Source organism: Rissa tridactyla, chromosome 11, assembly GCF_028500815.1.
Source record: "Rissa tridactyla isolate bRisTri1 chromosome 11, bRisTri1.patW.cur.20221130, whole genome shotgun sequence".
Lineage (NCBI taxonomy): Eukaryota > Metazoa > Chordata > Aves > Charadriiformes > Laridae > Rissa > Rissa tridactyla.
This window is the reverse complement of record NC_071476.1, coordinates 13437290-13461248: the sequence shown is the minus strand read 5'-3', so window position 1 is coordinate 13461248 and position 23959 is coordinate 13437290. Positions and strand designations below refer to the sequence as shown.

The window sequence follows — 23959 nt, the reverse complement described above, 5'->3', positions numbered from 1 at the left end:
CAAAATTGCAATCAATTTTCTTGAGTATAGCAATATCAAGGCTTCTACAACTCAGTGGTGCCTTCTCTGAATGTATGAATTTCATCAACTGGAGACTGAAGATCTCCTGAAGATCTCCAGCTCTTGCATGGCTGAAGGTGCATTCCTATAACAGCTGCAAAGCATGAACTTTGATCAATTGAAACATGAATTATTTCTTATAAAAGCAGCAATATGAATAAGTTACAATGACTGCAGGATTAGTATGTGCTATAAAATTATTACAACTCAGTATCCCTCAGGAAAGACCCAATGCCTCTCCCTTGCTTAATGTCAAACATGGCTGTATTGTTCCCTGTGTGGGACTATCACGAGATGATGTGGGCATCATCTGCTCTGTCATCCCTGTAACGTTTGTATGTACTTCAGGTACTGTGGAATTCTTCTACCTAATTTAACTCTGGATACCTGAATTAACAGTGGGTCTTACTGAAGGCGCTAACGGTGTCTTCTGTTTGCGCCAGCCAAGGCGTTCTTCAAAATTCCAGTGAGCTGGGAAAACGGCCTAAACCAACAGTATGCTCAGGTCTGTTGTGTCACTGTGCAACTGCTTGAAACCAGTGGTACCAAAATTATGAAGAAAAATTTAAAATGTGCATTCATCTTATGGTGAGCATGCCGATTGTGTGGTGAAGAAATATGTGACGTGCATACGTGACTAAACGCAAAAGAAAAATATCAAGTTTTCGACGCTCAGCTGGTCCAGGCAGCAGCACTTGAAAGTCAAAGAGCAGCGAGCTAGCAGTTCTCATCAGTCAGTGCGTATTGCTTCAGTGAGGATCCTTGGTCTTTGTGGAAGAAAATCCATAAATACATTGCCAATGTTACCACTGGTTTGCGTATTGCTTTATCAGAGCTTTGGTCGAGATCTATTACCTGCCAAGGCATTTAAAGCTGCTTCACAGAAAAGGTGGAATGGTTTAGCAGAGAGCAGCAGAAGCTAATGACTAAAGACAAAGGGCAGATAAATGAGAACCTATGGTTTTGACTTGGAGACCTGCAGAGTCATGACGTCATGGCATTAAGTTTCATCCTGTCTGTCTGAATTTTTAAAACACCATTGAAATGTGGAGAGAAGCAGGTCTCTACTGTGTGACCTCAAGAGCTATATGGTCATGTAAGGAGATGACTGTAGCAAAAACGCTGATCTAAGCTGTGGCTTCCAGAAATTCGGTAAATTAATGGGAGTCCTTTAGAAACTAATACAGTTTTTAATACAGAAACTAATACAGACTGTTTTGCAGTCATTTAGGAAGTAACCTTGGAGTTACCTGTTCGTTCCAGCTGGTGCCAGGCACACACATAGCAATAGCATTTTGTTCAAGGGAGTATTAATAAAAAAATAATTACATTTTCATGAATACAATAATCCATAACTTACAAAACTTACAAACTTATGAAATGAACCTAGCAAAGTCTAAGGAAATATGTTCTCAAAATACTTTTTACTTGTATTTTATTTCTTCATTTGGTACAGGTCATTATAAAATCAAGACAGATTAAAAAAGGTGACATATGGACATATAATACATTTATAATAGTTCTGATACTTACTTAAAGTTCACATAAACTTGAATTGATTACAGAAGTTGAATATGAGCTTCTTTTGTCATTGGGAGTATAACTTCCTTGTTAGGATGCTATGAACAGTTTTAGCACATAAAAAGATAGGATCTGTATCTAGCATTAAGGAATTTAGTAAAGATGTGCATTATTAGACTACAGAAAATTTTCACTCCCTTTATCTTAAAAAGATGCTTATAGCTGTCTTAAAGTAGTATTCAAATGATGAGAGTGGGTTTGGGGCCGTGGGGAAAGGCTATTGCTGCTTGCTAACGAGGGCTTGTTATAGGACCAGCCACTGCTCAATGGCATCATTCACTGAAGCTGCCGGGCTGATGTCCACGACACAAGAACCTCCCCAGCTACTGTAATGGTAACGTGGCAGAAGCCAGTGATGAAGTGTCACAGACAATGCAGTACCTTCTCGTGCTCGGATAATCTCTCTAGCTCAGGAATACTATCAGCCAAGTTGTGCTGTGCTCCAACCTACGGACAGGTTTCATAATCAGTTCCTTTCCAGTCTAGTGCCTTCCTCAAGTCCTAAATCTGCTCCTAGTCAGTTTTTCAGCTTCATGGCAGTAGCTCATAAACGTGAAGTCATCGCCAAAGTGGTCTTTGAAAACATTTTGTGACGTTTTTCCATGTAAAAGCTGGTGTAATCTTTGATAGCACAAAAAGATGTGGGATTTCTATTTGCAAAAACAGCCTGTAAAGGGTAAGCAGCTGTGCGATTCTGCCTGTTGTCTGTGTAGAACTGGAATCTTAGAACGTGAGCATTTTTTATAAAGTAGGTTGTGCTCGAGGGGGGTCATTTTCAAATGTAACATTCTAGAGAATTTACATATTATAAAGTACCAACATTTGGTTTTGTGTATTTGTGACACTGATATTTTTCTCTAAGTGCTATAACCTAGTGGCAATTTAGGGGGTGAAAGTTAGAGCAAACGATGTCTTCACTTCATGCTGCAAAGGATCCTGAGATGGAGCTTGCAGTTAATTCAAGGGAATAAGACTCACTGAACTAATTGGTTCACGCAATACTTCTAGGTGATAAAGATTTCTGAAGGTCTTTCTCTAAGACAATCTAGGACTCATAGGTGTGCTGTGGCGTGCACGTGAAAAATAAAACCCTAATCTTCTCTGGGGAGCAGAACAATAATTTTTATTTGCTCCCATTCACCATCCATTTTGACCCAGTTTTTGTTTGAGATTTATCTTTATTGAATCCAAGAATATGAAATGAAATTGTTGACACAAAGTCAATAATTTATTCATGTTCGCCCACAATCTCCAACCGCAGCAGGATTTTTTTATGATCCTGTCTTCCCAGAAATGACTTCATAAAGTCTATTTAGTTCAGGCCTTCTTGTCAGATATGATGAATCCAGTAGCAAATTCTGGCGGACTTCAATTTGACTGTTCAAGGCTAACTGCTTCTTTTTTTTCTGCATTATCCTCTGATGGGCATTATCATGGTACCCATTATCCCAGGACAGCAAGGGAACACTTTTTAAGTGCGCTGTTGATAAATTGGCTGGTAAAGGAGAGAAGGTACTGAGAAACTTTTATCTTAGATCATGTCTTTGATTTGCCACAGCCCTGATGCCACATGCTATAAGAATCAGATTTCCAGCTTTCCATCTATTGAAAATCACCACATCTTGTTTATTTTATTGGATAAATGCGTTTGCCCTTTTCGTATGTTTCTCGTCAGACCATCTCAGATTTATGAAGCTCCTCTGTTTATTTAGCAACTGGAGCTTGTGCTATGAACTTTAATCACTGAACAGAAAATGGGCAGCGTTCCCAGTTACAGCAATTGCTAAAAGGAAGCTGCTTCATTTGAAAAATCTTGCTAGGCAACTGGGCCAGTGCTGCTGTGGGGTGTGCCAGGTTCCTCGTGAAGTACTTTTCTTCCTTTCATCCACTGGTAATTCTCTACAAAGTTGTAGAAAACCTTTGCGTGGTAGGAAATTGTTAATCTTACAGCTCCAGCTGAATAGTTCTTTTAGGAAAAGAAAATCCATTTCTTTAACAAATTCAGTGCTCGTGGGGAGAGAGGAACAGTCTGTTCATCTGAACTCAGGTTTGGGATTCTAGCAATTCCTGAACTCTAGTCCCTGTGCGAAATAAGGCTTTTCCTCTGATCAGAAAGAGATCATTTGGCTTTTCTGACTCACCGTCTGCTCTATAATTAGTGAATGGGCAGAACCTGAAGCTTTATGTGTAATGTATGTTTCATAGGGAATTATTGCAAAAATGTTAGAAATCTATGATTTCTGTGGATTATTTTTGCTAACCTGGTTTCTTAAGGCTGATGTGGAAGACAGCCAGCTGGGCAAGGCCCTTCTATAGCATTCTGTGAGCAGAAAAAATCAGAACTGCGTTCCATAAACTTCAGAATTGTGCAAGAGTTGACATACAGAGAGGAGGATTGCCCTGCAGAAGTCATAGCAAACATTATATGTAAACGATACACAGCATCCAAATGTCTTAGGATAGCAGGAAAAGCCATCTGCTTGCTCTAAACTGCTTCTGTACTCTCATTTTTATGTTTTAAACAAACAAACAAAGAAGTTCTACCCAGAAAGCATTTGACATGGGAAGGATTCATAGTTACATAGTTGTTTTGCAATATTAACATTAGTATCTACTTTGTAGAGCAATAAATACTCAACATGCACCTGCTTAAATAATTTTCAAATAGAAATTGATCTGGATTATTTTTTTTTAAATGCACAGCAACATCAAACTAACTTACAACAAACCTCTGTTCTTTGGTTCTTTGGTGTGGTCTTTTATGTCTGTTGTTGAGCAAAAAAAAAAAAAAGGACATGCAGGTAAGTAGAGTCAGACAAAACAAGAAAGAAAAATGAAAAATTCAGGAAAGAAAAAGTAATGTAAGAAGGAAAAGTTATTGCTACAATACCATTATTTAGTAAGCACCTGACATCTAGCACTAAAGGGATTTAAATAGTTCAGATTTGGGGGTTCTTTTTTTGAATAGAAAGAGTGGATAGCACAGAAATGAACGGTGTGCATAACCTTTGCAGGAAGCTGTTATTTCATGTTGCTTTACCGATGAGGGCAGCAGCCACGCGGAAGGGTTTGCCTGGCAGCGCCACGGCTGGCGCCCCTTTCCCGGCGGGCAGGTTAGCGGGGAGCAGCCTTTGGCCCGACTCTCAAGCAGTGCTTGGACCTGTGCTTGAAGCTGTGGCAAAACACTTCATCTACTCTGTCACTGCTCCCCTGCTCATGATACAAACGCTTCATTGAAAGACCATGTTCTTCAGGCGATAGATGAGGATGATTAAAAACTTAAGGAAAAATGAGACTCTGAGTCATAACAAGAAGCCTTTTACTGTCCGTCTGCTAACGTATCAAGAGCGTTTTCCTTTTTGCAGAACAAGACATAAGATGGTTCAATTATTCATATTGAAAAAATAATTTCCTCTCAGAGAGTTAGAGGAACTGGGCCATTGTTGCCCGTATAGTTTTCCCATTAACTATTTTAAAGCTTAGTGTGCGATTTTCTGTTTGCTTAGATGATTAAGAGCAGTTGAAGGATCAATTATTGAAAAGGCAACGTCAAAAAGTTTGCTATTTCCTGAAACATTGAGCAACAGTTTGTTGATGAAATAGTCATTTCTTTTCCTTGAACTCCAAGGCAGTTTTTCCTTTTTTTATTTTTTTTAATTTAGAAGCTTTTTATTTCTTATCTTAACTTTTCCATTACACTTGGACTCTAGTTGCATCTTTTTGCTCAATATTAAGAGGTCATTTGGCTGCTGTTCTGCGTCTTGAAGTTGTTCCTGTGGGCTAAGCTCAGGATTTGTAATTACCTTTTGAGAGTTGCAAACTGGAGAGACCTGAAACAAGCGTAGCTGAGGTAGCAGTTTGTTTCTTTCAGGGTCTGTATGTCGTTTTTGGAAATTACCTGAGAAATAGTCACATAGTTCAAAGCAATGATTTTTTTTGGTAATTTGTCTGTATTTGTTGAATAAGATACTTTAAAACACCTCTGTTAGTCTGAACAACTTTATGTCTTTTGCTGTGGAGATTATAGGGCTAATACTAGAATGAAAAAGAACTTTTGTTGTAGTTCCTTTTTATTCCATGTGAAGATTTTATTTGAACGTGATATTTGGGGACGTGATACGATGGAAGTGCCTAAATCATTAATTACTAGCTTGCTGTGCTGTCTTTCAAAAAAAAAAAAAAATACAGCAATGTGTCACCACCCCCCTATTTTATTTTTTTGAAGCCTCACTGACCAGGAGGCCTGACTTCCTGATGTTGCTATTCACACATGACGTGTTTTTATGTCACAGGGAAGAACATGCTTATGTTGAGAAATGCTGGAAAGACGTCCGAGTGGGGGATTTTGTGCAGCTGCAGTGCAACGAGACCATCCCAGCCGATATCCTCCTGCTGTACTCCTCTGATCAGAACGGGATCTGTCACTTGGAAACTGCCAACCTCGATGGAGAGACCAACCTTAAACAACGACAAGTGGTGATGGGGTTCTCCAGCCAGGTAAGCCTGCTGAAAACGCAGCCCATGCAGCGCGGGGTTGGCCTGTGCCCGTCAGCACACCAGCTCCAGCCATGAATTGCTTCTGACGGGCTGGTTGCCCCGTTAGAGCTATGAAAGCATTTTGCTGTCCAAGCTTATGCCCTGTATGGAAAGCAGCAGTTTATCCCAAAATATTTTTGTTATTCTGGCCCAGGGATGGCTGTATATAAAGGAAGATTAGTTCAGACAGTAGTTGTTTGCAGAAAACTGCATCAACAGATGCTGAAGCAGCAACACGTGGCACCACCATTTGGGACAGCAGCAAATCTTTCGTGTGTATTCACCATCCCTGCACCACAGGGTGTCACGACACACAGCACATCCGACACCAAAGCAAAAAAAATACTGAGTGAATTATTTCTGCCTGGAAATTGGAAATCAGCCCGTGGTGCCCCTTCCAAAGCGGCCACGGGCTTCCTGATGGATTTGCTTCTCTGTTGGAGCTGACATACCATTGCTTGTTTGCTGGGCAGGTGGATGTATGGCAGTTCAACTGGGAAATGCTCTAAGGCACGCTAAATTGTAATGAAATAGCGGAATCTTTTACAGGAGTATGATAAGCGTTTCAATAGGAACTCAATGTAAATTAAAATGCGTGAAGTTAAACAAAACTTATATGATTAACATCATTTTGATTGTTAGCAGAGATTCAGTTTGGATGCCTAAAGTCACCTTTTTCCATAGGCTGTATCATTTCCTTTTTAAAAATACTTTACTAGTATATTCTCTTGACTTGTGTTTGATAAACCTGAAGAAAACAAGAAAATATGACTTAGGGAGAATTGTTCTTGTTACATTTTTAAATATCTTTTGAAACAGAGCAGGAAAGTTTTTCAAATAACACAGAACAAGTTTAAGGAGTTGTAGCATGTGAAGAGGAATATTTTGTTCCATTGGCATCACTCCAGCAGACAGTAAATCCAAAAAAATGGCAGGTAATTCTAGGAATTATGTCCATTTATTTAGCCATTAGTAGCAGTGCCATTAGGAAGATCTTTTGGGGTTATTGGTGGGTGGGACACCGCTGCCAGTGAGCAACCACATTTATTAAACAAAAGCACTCCATTTCCATGGCCAGTTGTGGTCAGGTGCTGTACTCCAGCGTTACTTGCTCTTTGTTCAAATGGAAATCACTTTGCAAGCACAATTAAGGGCTTTCTCGGGTTGTGGATGACATAGTATAAAGCGTACTGTTGCCAGCGCTTTCCAATGATGACTGGGGAGAGGTTTTTCTCCTGAGAAACACTGAAAATTTTCAATATGTAGAGATTTAGCAAGAAACCCAATAAACTGGCTACTTCACTACAAAAAATAAACATTCTGCCTTTGTGTCACGTAGCCATAGTTTACACGCTACGTTCTGTATTTTTGCTTTTAGAGGAAAACAGAGTGCTCTACTATCATACAAAATGCAAATTTTTGCCTCAGTCATTTATAACATGAGGAAGTCTTCAAAATCCCCACATGCTGAATTATGCTTCAGACTGCCTAGTCAAGGTTATTTTCTTTAGACTTTGAGTTGTTATTTAGATAAACTGTATGGCCGGAAGTGTTTAAACTTACGAAGTCTTGTTACCTTGGCAGATTGGAATGCAGTTCTGACCGTGGTGACAGCCAGTGTTCAGGAAGGTCAGAGCTTAAACAGTCGACTATATTCACCTGTTATTTTAACGTATTAGTGTAAACAGTCTATTGGCTAAAAAAAAACCCCAGTGTGCTAAATATCATAGGTACAGGTTTTAGTGGGCTCACTTCTTCCTTGTTCTTTGAACTTTGTTTAGTCCTGTCATTTATGTGCTTTACAAAACTTATTCAGATCTAATTGTGTCTATAAAGTGTGACTCTAAGGAAGGAGGAAATACATATGAACCGGGGTTTGTTCTTTGGTTTAGGATATGCTTAGGAATATTGAATTTGCCTACCTGTAAAAGACTAAGGAAGACTATTTTTTTTTCCCTTTTATGCCAGGGGATAAAAGGGGATTTTCAAAAGTAAATTTTCAATTTCATTTTCAAAAGTAAAACTCTTGTCATCAAAAGGAAAAAATGTTGAGAGAAGAACCATTTTTCTTTACCCCTTTCCTGCTAGAAACCTATTAGCTTTCTTCATTAGTAATGAATCCTCTAGGTGACTTTTGCATCTTCCTGATCTCCTGTTGTACAAATATTTCCAGCGCAACCAAATATGTACTGATTTTCCTGTTGAGTTTACTGTCTTGAACAAGATTCAGTGGAGGTGAATGATACCTCTCAAAAGAGATTCTATTAACATTCAGCCACATGGGTCAGAAGGTACACAAAATGCCGTTATAGTCATCAAGCTTTTATATTTGCTCCAATTTCATTTTTTTTTAGATCAGATTCTCTACTTGCTTGTACTTAGATATTATATATATTAAAAAAAAAAAAGTTTCAAACTCCTGATAAATCCTGAAATTATTTTCATTTGAGTTTGCTTTTGGTTGAAGGCTAGTTTTGTTTCATAAATAATTTGAACTATTTGTTACATTCACTTTAAATGAAGACAGACGTTTTCACTAATTGGCATCTGTGATGTCTTGTCCAATACCCAGCATTTTCTTCATTTAATTTAACCAGTTGTTAATCCAAGAGAGGAAAAATCTCAGATCTTTACTCAGCCCCTCCAGACCTTTGCTTCAGGCTGAATGAGCAAACTGCCTCTGCTCCTCCTCGTAGGGCAAGTGCTCCAGACCCCAACTATCCTGTGGCCTATATTTAGCTGCTCTTATTGTTTATCTTTTCAAGTACTCATTGGATTGGACGCTCATTCTCAGTGTGTTTCCTCTTGCAGAATACTTTGTTTGAACCCGAATTTTTCCAAAACACCATCATCTGTGAAATGCCTAACAATGATCTCAATAAATTCAAAGGGTACATGTAAGTATTTGTTATCCATAAATGCATTTTGTATCTGAACTTTAATATTTCTCTTGGATGGAAGGAATGTATTTTGCAGAAATTGATGGATCTCACTGTTACCTATTCCTGGATTCAGAAGTTAATATAAGATGTGGACTGGAATATGTGCTTTGAAGCAAGGCAGGACCAAGGCTTGACACTGAATTTGCAGTTGTTTCATATGAACTGTTTGCACAAGGTTTCAGCTCTTTTCAGAATTCAGACATAAGCTCGTTTACATTTGACCTGAGGGTTAGGCTAGGCTAGATTTTAAATCTAAATCCTTCCTAATGTTTAAAGATATTCAGCTGCATGGCTTTAGTTTCTTCATACTTACGGCCACAGGGAAAAGGTATCCAGGACAAACAAATGTGATTTTCTTCTTACAGATAGAAAAAGCAAGCAAGCAAGAAAAATCCTACTGAACCAATGTTTTAGACTAGTATAAAAAAGTGCTTTTTTTTTTGAGTGTAAACCTATGTACGTGTGGAAAAAGCCACGTCCTCTGTTCCTTATACTCTTTCTTCATTAAATAATTCTGGCACAGGCATAACAGGGAAATCTATACTAGCAAATTCAGCAGATTTAAGCCCATTCCCTGGCTATAAGGCAAATTTGTATGGCATGGTTCATGTCCTAAAATTCTCTTGTGCCCCAGTCCAGGGTAGCTGTTTCCCAAAGCCCTCTTCAGAGCAGTCGTTGGTCCATGCTGATTCCCACACCACACCAGAGAACTGTCTGAAATACCTGCTGCCCCAGACCCAATGTATGCTCCACATTATACAAATAATTTAACTGTATGAATGTGCCAGCATCCCCATCCATGCCCCAGATTTGTTAAGTTTACTAGTAGCTAAACTAGGATTTAATGTCTCTGCAAGAACGCAGTGAGAGTGTTGCACCTGGAGTAGCTGCAAATGGCCAGATCCTCTGACATAAGCAGGGGGTTCTCGCCCATTAGCACTGACCGTGCTTAATCGGGTCTTGAGGATTTATGCCCTGTAAGAATGATGCCTCTAATAGCAACGCCATTTCCCCTCTACTGTGATATCTTAAAAGGCAAAAAGAGGTCAAGTTTGTATCGATTGCTGACTGTGGTTGCTGGCTTTGAGGACCATTGGGTGTAATCTAAATTGAAGCAATCCTTCCAATTAGCCTGCTGTAACATGGCACAAGAGCACTGAGATTATAGAAATCTAGGTGATATGTCACAAGAAAACACACACAAATACACACCTTTAGGAGCCAGGATTCTATTGAAAGTCTGTAACAGAAGTCTCTTTTGGAAATGCCTATTATCTCACCTGCTTGGTGGAATATGGAATTGGTTGCCTTTCTCTCACTGCTTCAGGGGTAGACGAAATAATGGTCAGTGAAAATTATTTATTAACATTTAGTGGAGTTTTTGTCTTTGGTTTGCTGTTATTCGAGCTATTTTGTAAACGCAAATTACTTGGAACAGGTTACATTTTTCTCCAAGAACCCTTAATAAATCATTGAGGCTCTGTTGCCTTGCTATAAAACAGTAGCAGTATTCTCTCTGCTAAAAATGGTAAGAGCAAACTTAGTGACATCCATCTGACATGCCTGAACACAGCAAATTCTGCTCAAGGGGATGCAAGAAGGTTTCTATTAAATGAGTACACCAAGACTGAATACAGATTCCCAGAAAAACAGGTTTCTGGCATTATTTTTTACAATTCTGCCAGCTGTAGGTTGTTGGTGCCTAAACCTTTTCACTTGTCTATTTGGTGTCATGTAATCATGTGCAGCTGCACACAGACATAGGACGGTACTTAGCCCTGAGATAGCACCTAACTTTGCCCTCCGTTTATGTGATGCTGCAGTTTACTGGTAAATGCAATGCCAAATATAAATACAAAGTAGCAGAAGATACATATTTTAGAAGAAATTCTTTTTGTGTGCTGATATTTATGCAACAAAACCGGATGGAGTGACTGAAGTAAAAAATCTCAGCTTTGGCATAGATCTCAGGAGGAGCCTACCAGAGTATATAACAAAAACTGGGAGCAAAAGCAGTGTTATGCTTCCATTTTCAGAGACAAGTAACAAATTGTCTGCTTGATGGAGCACTGACCTTATAATTTTCATTAAGTTTTCATCCGCCTGTTCTGCTAGCAGAAGGATCTGGTGTGTGACAGGACATCTTCAGCCAGGATGAAAAGTTTTCCATCCAGCGTGAGAGTGAGGAAGAGAGCCTCAGCCCTAGAGACTCTTCAAGCAAACTGAGCTTCACAAAGATGAGAAGCCCTTTGGGGGCTGACAGAGGCACAGAAGCTCTTGCAGGGTGCAGATGTGTTCATCTGAACCTCTACCAGCAGGCAAACCCTCCTCAGCTTTCTAAAAGGGTTTCATCTGATTGAAGTCACATAATGTATCTTGGCTTCATTTATGAGATACCGAATCTGCCAGATAAGGCACCAAGTGAAAGCCAAACTTGCTTCATATTGCCGTCATGATACAAACACCATTTAAGTGGTCTTTAAAAGAAATACTTAGACTTCTCTGACGCTTTTTACTGGAGTCTTTATTGAAGCTGAGTGAAATAAGAGCAAAACAGGGCCTTCACAGTTCCTTGGTTTCAACTTGAAAAAGACATGGCCACAAAAATTTTGTTTAATACTATATAGTAGAACAGAAAAAAGCACTACTTTATTTTATTTTATTTCTTCTAGGGAGCAGCCAAATCATGAACGGATTGGTTTTAACATTGAAAGCCTCTTGCTTCGTGGATGTACGATCAGAAATACTGAGGCTGCAGTAGGAATTGTTATATATGCAGGTAAGATGTATTTTCCATTTAGCTAAACATAGAATTTCCCTGTAATTAACCAGAAGTAAATAAGTGTAGTCTAATATTGCACCACAATTTGACATTTTCTTTTAAGAACTGGTTGTGCATGGGAAAATTACATAACTTTTTGAAGTAAAGGTATTACGCATCCATCTCCAAAGCCCAGAGTCCTGCACTGGGTCTCTGGCAAGTAACGGTGCCCTTCTGTATGTCAAATATCTTGCTATCGTTGTCATACCTTGCAAAAATATCCAAACGAGTAAAAATTGTTAAGGTGAGTTTAACTCTCAGATCTGCAGCTCTGATTATAATACTAATTCCATCTGGCGTAAAATCTACATGGCTGCCCTAAGGGAGGTCTCACTGGCTCCTCAGGGCAGAAACTGATGGAGCTGAAGATCTGCCCAGAAAAAAAAAAGTCATCCCAAAGCCAAGCTGTGCCCGTGCCAGCACACAGGAGGCAGTGAGAACAGCAGCTGGAGGTGACAGAAGAGGCAGCAGCAGCACAGGTTTGTGCTGACATAGACATAGCGCATCCATGCAACCATGAGCTTCATGCAGTAGAGACATGAACCAAGCAAGACAGTGTCAGTGCCCAGATCAAATGCAGCGCTGCCAGGTTCAGTGGTGGGTCAGCTCATCTTTTTTTCAGCATCTTTTACTTTTGGAGTGTTGCCACTGCTTTTATTCAGTGAGCATGATTTAACATTGGCTTTGCCAGCTGTGCCCTCTTTTGCTCCAGAAACAGAGTATCAGCTACCCTCTTTATTTGTAGATTAAATAAAAGTAAATTTAAATACAACAATTAATCCCATTGTTGGTTATTTTTATCTTTCCAGTAGACTCATGTCACCTGTTTTATGTCTAATCAGCAGCAGGGAATTCAAGGCTGAGCCACCTAAGAGAAAATAGAAGTCACCATCTTTGTAAGAGTTATTTAGTTTAGATTAATCTCCACCATCCAGATTATTTTACCTGATAATTGGCCATTTTATTTCACTGCTGTGAAAGTGGACTTTAAATGACTATACAGGTCTCATATGTTTCCAAAGTAACCTTCGCTTTGTGGGTCTTTCATTGCCCATCTCTCTGAACACCACATGTAAAAATGGTGCCTACCAGACAGAGGAGGAGAGAGAGAGCCAAACCCATCAGTTATTTTTTTGGAAGTAACTACTATATAAAAACCTCTGTAGGAATCGTTCCCTATAGAATTGGAATAACTTCTCTTCCCTTCTCCTGTTAAGGTGCCTATTTTTCTTCTCTAGTCTTTTCCCAGTATGTTCCTTTGACCACCAGCACAGATCCTAACATGGATCTCTGTTAACGTTGCTTAAGCTGCTAGTAGGAAAGGTTGGAGTTTTAAAGTCATTTTCAAGATGTGGTGTCTTTGATCTGAGTAAGTCTTCAATTCAATTTCCAACTGACATCTTATTGTTAATGTCAGAATAAAAGTTTATTCATTTTCTTCTAAAATTAGACCCACTTGTGACAGTACCAGCTTTATTTCTAGGGTTCTTTGACATTGATTATGCTCTAGCTTTTAATCATGGTCTGTGACCTTTTCTGAACAGTCAAGATCAGTTACATTATAAGATGGCACATTCTCCCTTTTTAATACTCTACTTCTCAACCCTACTCTCTAATGGAAGTCTTTGTGAAGAGTAGAGCCGTCACTTAATGGGATTGTTCAGCCTGTGCGGTTCTCATCTGACCCAAATATGGTTATACTTTTCATGGTTACCCAAATGGTTCTACACAAAGCAATAGCGCTAATGCACAACAACCTCATTACAGAGCAACAGCCAGTGTAGTTTTCTCATTGTGATAGGGGCAGCAGCAAGAATTACACACTTTTCAAATAATAAAGGATCAGAATGAAGTTTTAGATAAGCCCATCAGCCTGCACAAATAGAGAGACGAGGTACTAGTGGGGTGGTAGGTGCAGCTGTGTTGCACAGCATATGAAACTGTGAGGGTTAGGGGAGAACAAAGTAGCTTATTCCTCTTATTTCTGATATTAAGTTTCTTGCAAGGTGATATCTGTATTACAGATGTCTCCTTTTCCTGTTGGTCTGAACTGGAAGGGAATGATTGAGCTGATATTTGGAAAGAAATCTCTTCCCTTTTTCTTCCTGAAATAAATCCATTGACATTTCCTTGAGGCTTTTCTGGGAAGGATTGAATGGTTTTGTCTTTTTTGGTTTCAACACAAAACATTCCGTTAAGCCTGACAACATAAAAGAAAAGTGAGGAACAAGATTCACACAGCTGCTGGGGGAAGAGAAGTGCAGGCAGCAGTACCCTCCTCTTCTGTGTAACTCGGTGGTTACAGCATTTGCTCACCGATGGGAAGACTTGGGTTTTGTTCTCAGTTCTGCCTGAATGGGAGCGAACATACATCTCCTGCTTCGCAAGTTGTACCCTGAATACCCGACTCTGTGGAATGAGTGGGTACGTATATAGACATGAGTTGGAAAGGAAGGAGCGTTGGTGGTATAAGCTGGTCCCACTGACGTAGCTCCAGGTTATGTAAATAATTACATGTTCATTGGAAAAGGAAGACAAGAGTCCCAGCTCTTGGGTGAATGTCCTGAACATAAGGCTGGAGAGTAATTTTCTCTCTTGCTCTCTGCCTCAATTAATAACCTTTGATGTAAACCTGGGAAAAATCCAGCAGGCATGATTGAATCGTACCTAACTTCCAAATCACTTCCCTGGAGAAAGTCAAAAGGTAGCTTGGAAAACCATCCCTCTCACACAAACCATGCACATACAAATGAAAATGAAATACAAGTCTGCGGGGTCTGTATTTTCAGTGAAAAGGACTGTAGAAGTAAATATAAAAGATACCATTTAATATAGCAACAGATGGTATCCAGGTATCCCAATTGTGGAGGCGCAGTTTAGATAACATTAATAGAATAGCAAAAGCAATTTCTGCTTCTTGGCTTCTTACAGCATCCCTATTTTCCCATTGCAAATATACCATCTCAATACTAATTCAGTAAGTTTTAAGGATCGTTTGCTTTTTTTTTTTATTTCTTGTCCTACTGTTTTGTTAGCACTTTACAACCACATAGTGAAAAACTAAATAACATTACTGTCTTTCACAGCTGGGTCTGACATGTTGGATTTTATTTAAGTTAATACAAGAAGTGTGTCTAGTGGCTTTTAAAGAACTGCTGAGAACTATTCATACGTGGATTTCAGGAATCTGCATAGCACCTAATCAAGTTGTTTGTAAAATACAAAAAAATAATATTATTGTTCTTTTTCCTTGTTGGCATAGGAATATTTATATAAACCTTGTGATCCTACTGAATCTGCTCCTTGGGAAAGTAAAATGTATATCACAGCTGAAATCTGTAATGTAATGGAGGTCTTTTATAAACCTCTAGATTTATTCTCTGACATATGCTGTTGTTCAGTCAAATGAGAAGGTGAGCATACTAAATGAAACTAGAGTCAAATTAACATGTTATGAGTGTCCTGCTCATTTTGTGAGAGAAATACTTAAAAAAAAAAAACCAAACCAAACTACAAAATATTACATAAACATGTTGATATTCATTTCTGTTTTGAAGGTCATGAAACTAAGGCCATGCTAAATAACAATGGTCCTCGTTACAAGCGCAGCAAGGTAGAGCGACGGATGAATATGGATATATTCTTATGTGTGGGACTCCTGTTCGTGATGTGTCTTGTTGGAGCTGTAGGTACGAAGCACTTCTGTTTCATTATTTTTTTGTAAATAGTGGTTAAAATTGATCTTATAGATATCAATGAGATCAGATCCAGAGCTGAGTGCTCTCGGGGTTTTTATGCTCCTTGGGCTTTCCAATAGACAAGTTAAAATGGGAAATCTGAGCAATTCAGATGAAAGAAAATTCAGCCATGGCTGTAAATATTTCAGATAACACCCATCTCCGCTGTGGTAAAATATGTGTAAAGCAGGCAGGTGAAAGCCACTGGGTTTGATGCATTGTAGGAATTGATAGTTGCCAACTGAGACCTGCTGCCTGAGTGGATGTTTGTTCCTTGTGTGTAACAACAAGAGTAAAATGATGTAGCTTTACCTTCACTTCAGTAACATCTTCTCCAATATGTTCAGGAGTGATGTGAGCCAGAGCCACCTGATTTACAGCCCATGAGCTGCACATGACTCCTTCAGACGGTTTATTCTCCACAGCTACCTTCCTTCTCAAAAGCCCCTTTACAGCAGGCAGTGAGATGGATTAATTGTTTAGGTGGGAACAGCCTGCATTTTTCTGGGATCCTTGCAAGGGAGCACACTTGAATATAGGAACTGGGGTTAGCTAACTCGAGTTTACTAGCTTGCTATTCTCAAAAACATCATCTTCCCTGCATGTAAGCACCTGCTTGCCTTCCAGCTCTGATTGCAATCTGTCCCAGGCAGGTCAGGATTAATAGGATCTCATAATCCTGAGGAAAGGGCCAAATTTTAAGGCCACTGACTTTTGAATGGCTCCCTGCTTTAAAGAGATAACAGAGGCTCCCATGAGCGCTTTGTGTTCAAAGCCCCTTTGCTTTTTACTCGATTCCATCTCGGTGATAACTTGCTTAGCGCTACTGCTCTGAATTAGTTTTGTAGCGACAAAGTCAAATGACGTGGCACTGTCAAGTTTTCCTGAACCTGCCCTGGAGGCGTGTGATGTGACACACCAGCCAGTCATCACTGTAACACCATTAGAAGTAAGGGCCGTCCAAAAAAGATAAACAATTGAACTGACTTAATCGCTTTTTAAATTTTACTGCTTCATGTTGCAGTGGGCTTTTTTGGCACGGAAATGGGATTTCACTCTGACAACTGAGCTCTGTGTGAGGGAGAGAGAGACTTTATTTTCATTGTTCCCTGGCTGCTGTCATGTAGATTTAGAGACTTGTCTTTGTCTGGTGTGTAGGGGCCCTTGAGTAATAAAGTCCTTTAATTTAAGGTTTAAAGCAGTCTCAGATGAAAAAATCAGCATTTAAAAACCAATTTATCTATTCAGGTTTAGAAAAAAATAAGAATATAAAATGTTCATAGCCTAAGTGAAACACGTAAAACAAGTCCATTAGCTTTCATCGATTCAAAATGTCCCATAGCTCTACCATCAGTTCTTGCTTTGCAGCCTTGTCTGAATGTAGAGTTCTGGGAAGAAATATCACTGGTGGATCGATTATCAGGATTTTTCTTGCACACAGTGAAAAACTGGGGTAAGAAGTGGCTTGTAGAGCATAGTTGTCCTTGCTCAGCTGCGACTGTGGTCTCCAGCAGCCAGAAGGTATTCAAGATATAACTTGAATTCCTTTGGCAGCATTTTATTAGGCAGGTGCGGCCAAACAACCGCTTCCTTACCTGGTGCTAATAGAAGTTTTATCAGAGCTGGATATGCAAAGTGGACTAATAGAGCAATGACGTAATGAGGAAAACCGAGTTGTTTGTCCTAGCTGTGTGTGAAGTTTCTGATGCTGTAAATTTAGTCACATCCTTGAGCAAAGTTCATTTCAGTAAGGGCAGCATGAAAAGTGGTAAAGTCATTGTGATGGTAAGTCCTGAAATGCAGGCTTTGTTGTAGTCATGCAATGACACCTACTGATATTTAAGACAGGGGAAGAAGCAGTTTTGGGGTATGACTTAATCAAAGGGAAAGTGAAAACGAGCTGTCCAAACTGAACTATAGGGGGATTGTCAACTCTAATGAAGACAGATTGAAATCAAGAATGGTCAGGAAGGATAGGAAAGATTTCAGTTTGTCCATATAAAGGTTATAAGGTTTCTTTCTGTTAGGAAGAGGAATGGGAGTCTTCATCACTGAGGATTTTTAAAGATAGGTGGTAGAGATGGAGTCGTCCAACAGCAAGACATAGAATGAGGAAAGATCTGTGCAGAGCTAGAGCCCTGGGGGACACCTGCTGAAGGAGAGGTGAATAAAAATACCCGTGACCGCTCATTTCTTACTAGCATATCAATTATATGCACGTGCTACAGAGCTCTGCATATACTTTGCATTCTCCAACAGATTTACAGCATTGCTTGGGGACTGTTGCTTTGGAAATGTTCTTTCTTTTTAATTATCATAGCAGTCCATATCTGCAAATTTCAGAAGCTTTGTCAATCACCTTATTGCTCGGTGTATTTCAATATTGTATATCATTCCTACAGGGCATGGCATTTGGACTGGAAACTTCTCAGAGCATCCGCCTTATGATGTCCCAGATGAGAATGGCAATTTTCTGTCTCCAGTTCTCGCTGGTTTCTACATGTTTTTGACAATGATAATCCTGTTGCAGGTAAAAGACAAAAACCTCCCTGTTACCTCCAAGGAAGAAGCTATTGAAAACTAAGTATAATCACTAATGAACAATTAATATCAACTAATAGCTGTGCAGTGCCTCCTTAATCCTATTTGAAAATACTGCTAGGAGTGTTTCAGATCATCCAAGTGTGAAATAATGTGTCTTCTCTTTTTTTTTTTTCTTTCTAACTGCAGATTTTTCTTTCTTGCTGTTGAAACCCCACAAGGGTATAGATAGGAAGGACGTGTATTATATCTTTAAATAACTCCACAATCTCTAGCGTGTGCAATAAAGAGGATGTTTACATCCAAATGTCAGCTTTTTTTTTTCCCCGCCTATGGACAGACTTCCAAAATAAGAATGCCACTTAATATCTCAGGAAAACAGTGAAACAAAAATTGTCGGTTTTGCCAGTGGGGAATAATAACTAGGTTTGGTTCAGCTGGTTTAGGAAAGGAGCTAAATTAGAAGTAGGATGCTTGTATATCTGAGTCTGATTAAGCCTAATTGGGAGAGAACATTTTATGGGATGGGGGAAAAAATTACATTTACTTTTCAGATTTCTTGATGTAACTACTGAGATTTAAGTGGACAGAATTTATTTAATATGAATGAACTGTGAAGATAGCTTTCAGAGCTGCTCACAGATTCCTTGGGGGATTATTCTTCATTACTGAAACAGAATATTTGTGCAGCTTAAGAATTCATTATTATTTCAGGGCAGGAAAGCTAGTGGGTGGGAAGTGCTGCGTGCAAAGTAATTGCATGTTGTCCTGGTTTCAGTTGGGATAGAGTTAATTTTATTTGTAGTATCTGCTGTGTTTTGGATTTAGTAGGAGAATAATGTTGATAACACATATTGGTTTAGTTGTTGCTAAGTAATGTTTACAGTAAATCAAGGACTTTTTCAGCTTCCCATAAAAGCTGAGAGGGAGCATAGACAGGACAAGCTGGCCAAAGGAATTTTCCATACCATAGGCATCATGCTCAGTATAGAAACGGGGGTTGGCTGGGGGACAGGGATCCACGATCACTGCTCGGGATGGGCTGGGCAGCTGATCTGTGGGTGGTGAGAGCAATTTGTGCTGCATCACTTTATTTTGTGTATTCTTTTACCATTATTATCTTTTTTTTTTTCCTCTTTCATTACTGACCTACAAAACTGTCTTTATCTCAACCCACGAGTTCTTTGGTTGTTTGGTTTTTTGGGTTTTTTTCCTTTTTACCACCTCCTTTTTCCCCCCCTTCTCACTACCCTACTGGGGGGTCGGGGAGGGAGGGAGGGAGTGAACATCTGCATGGTCCTAGTCACCCGTTGGGGTTAAACCATGACACTTGTGAAACTTCTCTACATTAAGAGTGAGTCTGTGCTAGTGCATCCTTTCAGAGTTTCAGGAGGATAAGAGCAAGCATGCTTCTCAGCCCAGAAAATGTGCTTTGTAAGGGCGTCCTCTGAAAGACCCATCTTTGCATTTGGTATTCTAGGAATTTTGTCTTAAATTTGTCACTTATTGTTCCTCTTTATCCGTAGCTGTTATATGCATGATTTTTTTCCACCCCCTGAACTATTACTATTCAGCCCTACAATATGTCTCTGGGAGGAACTGTTTCTCTGAAAATTGTTAGTATACTTGTCCCAGGACATTGCTGACAGAAAGCAATAAGACTTGTCTCACCCCTCACTGAGCATTTAAACTCTTTTTCAGGTTTTAATCCCCATTTCTCTTTATGTGTCCATTGAGTTAGTCAAGTTGGGCCAAGTCTTCTTAGTTCACAATGACATTGACCTGTATGATGAAGAAGCAGATTTGCCCATACAGTGCCGTGCCCTAAATATTACTGAAGATCTTGGACAAATCCAGTATATCTTCTCAGACAAAACTGGGACACTAACAGAAAACAAAATGGTATTCCGACGCTGTACTGTTGATGGAATTGAGTTTTCACATCAGGAAAATGGTGAGAGACACTTTCTTATGTTTGCTTTTCTCTCTGAGTAACTAAATTTTATTAATTTAAATATTAACATTTAAACCTACTGAGCCCTCTGACTGAACGTAGAGCTTTGTGGATTTGTCTCCATTTTGTGAGGGACTGCTGTTATGGAGATTCACGGAAGTGAAGGTGTTTTAAATGATTCCGAAGTGAGATGGGAAAGGTTTTCCAGTTCCCTCTGCAGACATCTCGGGTTTTGCCCTGCATTCGATACCCACTCGAGAGTGCAAAGAGAACATTTTCTCTTCCATTTCTAAATGAATGCCAGCCAACCTTTTATAAGCTTACAAACTGAGATTAGTTGGTAATTAAACTCAGTGGGTCCAAAAGTAATTAACAGAGTCTTCTGTGTGATATGAAAGGTACAGCTACACATTTTCTTGAGCCGACCCTAGCATTCAGTGCTCTGAATATGGGGGTTTGACTCAGGCCCGTTCTTGGTTGCTGCTTTCTCTCTCTACGTAGCGAGATGGATTTTATTAAGCTGGCAAGCAGCTGCCAAAAAGAAGTTTGTGCTCTCTGACTGAAAACATTAACAAATCTGTGAATTACAATATTTCACTCTCCTGTTCAAATCAACTGCAAAATGCAGCTAAAGAGACCAAGCATTAGCAGAAGTCCATAAAAGTGACTGATTGCTTTGAAAACACATTTTTGTTTTCTTGAAAAAATAAACATTGGAGAGTGGGAGTTGCCAGAAACTGTAGTGGATAGTGAAGTTCTTCTGGTGCTGGCTTTTGAGATGTTTTGGCTTTGGGTTAGTCTGTTTCAGTTTTTTTAACCAACCAAGGAATTCCTCCTGAGCAATGCAAAGAGCAGAAGACAACATGAGGTTTCATTTTTTGTTTTTACAGCCAGACGCCTGGAAACCCACAAAGAGTTGGATTTAGATGACGAGGACTTTGCAAAGCTTCAGCACTTCACTCTTCCTCCCATGAATATTGAGAGACCAGCCGCTTATAAGCAGAGGACCATGAGACCTTTAAGGAGGTGCCAGAGTGCTAGAGCTCATTTTCAGGGGCATACAAGGAACAGGTCACTCGGTCGTTGTGACAGCAACCAGTCTCAAGTGGCATTCAGCAGTACCATTGTGAGTACGAGCAGACTGAGCTAACAAATTTTAAGGAATTCTCTTTTCTGGTGCATTTTGTAATGGGGAGCCAACAGGTGGACAGGAGAAATCCAAGCACTGGTGGAGTTAAGAGAAGGAAGGGGGAAACAAAGCAGTGGGGTCCCTGCTTAGAGTGTGTGGGCTGCAGTCGGGGGAGAGCCAGATGAAGGTTTGGGAATCTGTGTCCTTGTATCAAAGACTGCAGCAGAAGAGTAGGGATACAAGGTGAGTTCTTCTGATGGTTGCTTGATAGGTGGAGAAGACACGAATTTGAGGTTCAAGGATTGAGGCCATGGTTCATAACAGCAAGAGGTACTTTGCACAAAGGGGAATGAACTTTTTGTACTGTTCTGGTACGCTAAAATACCAAGGAAAGCGAGGTGGGGATACTGGGCTGGGATTGTGCAAGAGGAGCTAGGGATGTGAGTCTGGGGCCTGGCTTTGCAGAAACAGGAGGTACAGGTCCTCCGGGGAGATGATGGTCAGGAAGAGGGTATGGGTTTGAAGTCAGAGTTTCAACATAGCTTAGAAAGCCACAGACTGCTTCTGCTACTAACGCTGCAACATATAGTCTTCAGCCACCCTTGCACCACTGTGTGTGCAAAAGGGCCAAGCAGCACTCTCCAGAGCAGTTCTGGAAGTTTGTTAGTGTGTCAAAAGATAAATGTTGCATTTTTTTGAGAAAAAAAAAAAAAAAAAGCAGTACTTTTCACAAAGATAATATAAATTAAGCCAAAAGGGTTTATCGGAATAAGGCCTTAAACCCTGCAAGATGTTGAACTCTGCAAGATGCTGAGGAGCCTTGTCCCCTTTTAGTAGCTATAAGTGTCCCCCTTTAGTAGCTCAGAGTGGCCTCTGCCTCACTTCAAGTACCAACTTGGAAGTACATGTCTTCAGTGCAATTCTGGGAAAATCTTAGACTCAGCTGAATTTTACATCTGAAACTTCCCAAAATCTAACACAGCCTAGTTATAGTCAGACTGTTCTTTTCTTCTTGAAAGTTTTTTTAAAAGACGTTTCAGAAAAACCTGTTATGGACTCCAGGAGAAAGTTGAACACCTTTCAAAATTAGAATTCCATTTAACATTAAACCGCTGGAAAACCCTTCCAAATCTTGTGTTTTTTAAAAAAATCTAATAAATATAGATTTCTCAGAACTTTACTTTCTGCAGTTGTTCTTCTTGGCAAAGTATTTTAAGATCCTACTTGCTTCATTCAGTTCCTCTGCCATGTAGTAGATATCAGTCAGTACTCTTCCTGCTCCTGGAATATGGGGCATTGTCAGTTGTTATCCTAGCATTTTCCAGCCCAGTTCCCGTGGGCTGCTGAGAACCCATGGGTCATGACTTTTGAAGTGTGATAAAGGAATTTCTTGCCAGTATATCTCCCCAGTTATGTTTTTTACTGCCAGGCCTCTTCGCTTTCTTCTATAAATAAACCGCCATGTTATTTTTTTTCCCTACTGTAAAGACAATATCTGAGGAACTAGTATCAAACATCTCCTTTGTAGAGGAAGATGAAGCTGCTGTCAAGGAAATAACCAGCCTTAGCTGCTAATAGGTGTCACTCTCTGTGGATAAATCATTTAACCTCTATGACAAATATGAAGATGTATTAAAATGGAGACACAGGTATTGCCCAGAGGTTGTCCTGTATGTTGATATCCTTCAAATGGTGCACAGTAGTGTTTCTCTTTACTAGCCAAACCAATTCCCTATTAATAAAATAGAGAGAGTAAAATTCTCTCTGTCTCTGGTTCCTGCTCTTTGGAACTTTTATCACCTTGTCTGATGCATTTGTACTTTGCTACGAATCTGTAACGTCTTGAGTACTCCGGTTATACAGATAGCATCATGGGCCTGAATGTATCTCAGTAGTCAAAGTTTCTTAAGAAAAATCTATCTTTGAACAACGTGTGATTGAAAACACAAAGATTGCTATTTGACTTGATTAATTTAGGGTTTGCAGAGCCCTTCTGGATAAATGGCTCTGTTAAAATAAAAGTATTGAAGTATTCAGTGGCAGTCAATGATTGTCAAACACAATCCTCACGATGAAATTGTGAGCCTCAGCTTCTTCAGACCAACAAAATGCAAGAGAAAAAAGAAATGCTTTACATAATAAACAACATAAAGTCCAAAGGCCAGTAGCTGACATTGTACAATTTGTTGTTGTTGGCTTTTTTCTTAATAAATGTCGAGTTTCCAAGGCTTGATGTGCCAGCCACATGAAACTGTTCGTGAAAACTGGTAGCCTCAGGTAATAGTAAAATTGAAGAACTTTGCACTGCTGAGAAGACACAGTGGTTTTTGGGTAAGGGTTAGTACAGCATCTGCTATGAGCACCTGCATGTCAGAACTGTTGCCAAGAAAAGCATTTTAAAACAAGAGGGCCGTTAACATAATAGTATCCTACAAAATGTAGAGAGTTTAATTGGAAAGAAACTGTGCCAAACAAAAGATAATAATTTACAAATGTCAAATTTATATGTGAACAGTTTTTAAAGGAGAATTATCTATGCGGTAATCACAAAATTTACTTACTCTCAATCAGCCTTACATGAATCAGTGATAAGCAGGTTGCATGTGGTATTTTAAGTGCATTTGTACAGTGGTAATTGATTGTGCCTGCAAATCAGCG

General features: G+C 39.6%; 1 protein-coding gene across 1 annotated transcript in view; it reads left to right on the top strand.

The window, feature by feature from the left end:
- Positions 1–23959, top strand: part of ATP10B (ATPase phospholipid transporting 10B (putative)) — a 53091-nt gene that overhangs the window by 7897 nt on the left and 21235 nt on the right. Inside the window, exons 3-9 of the mRNA XM_054217611.1 lie at positions 5934–6138; positions 8989–9074; positions 11792–11898; positions 15498–15629; positions 18080–18207; positions 19920–20172; positions 21063–21298. Of these exons, the coding sequence (XP_054073586.1) occupies positions 5934–6138; positions 8989–9074; positions 11792–11898; positions 15498–15629; positions 18080–18207; positions 19920–20172; positions 21063–21298 (1147 nt within the window). The remainder of the gene's footprint in view (positions 1–5933; positions 6139–8988; positions 9075–11791; positions 11899–15497; positions 15630–18079; positions 18208–19919; positions 20173–21062; positions 21299–23959) is intronic.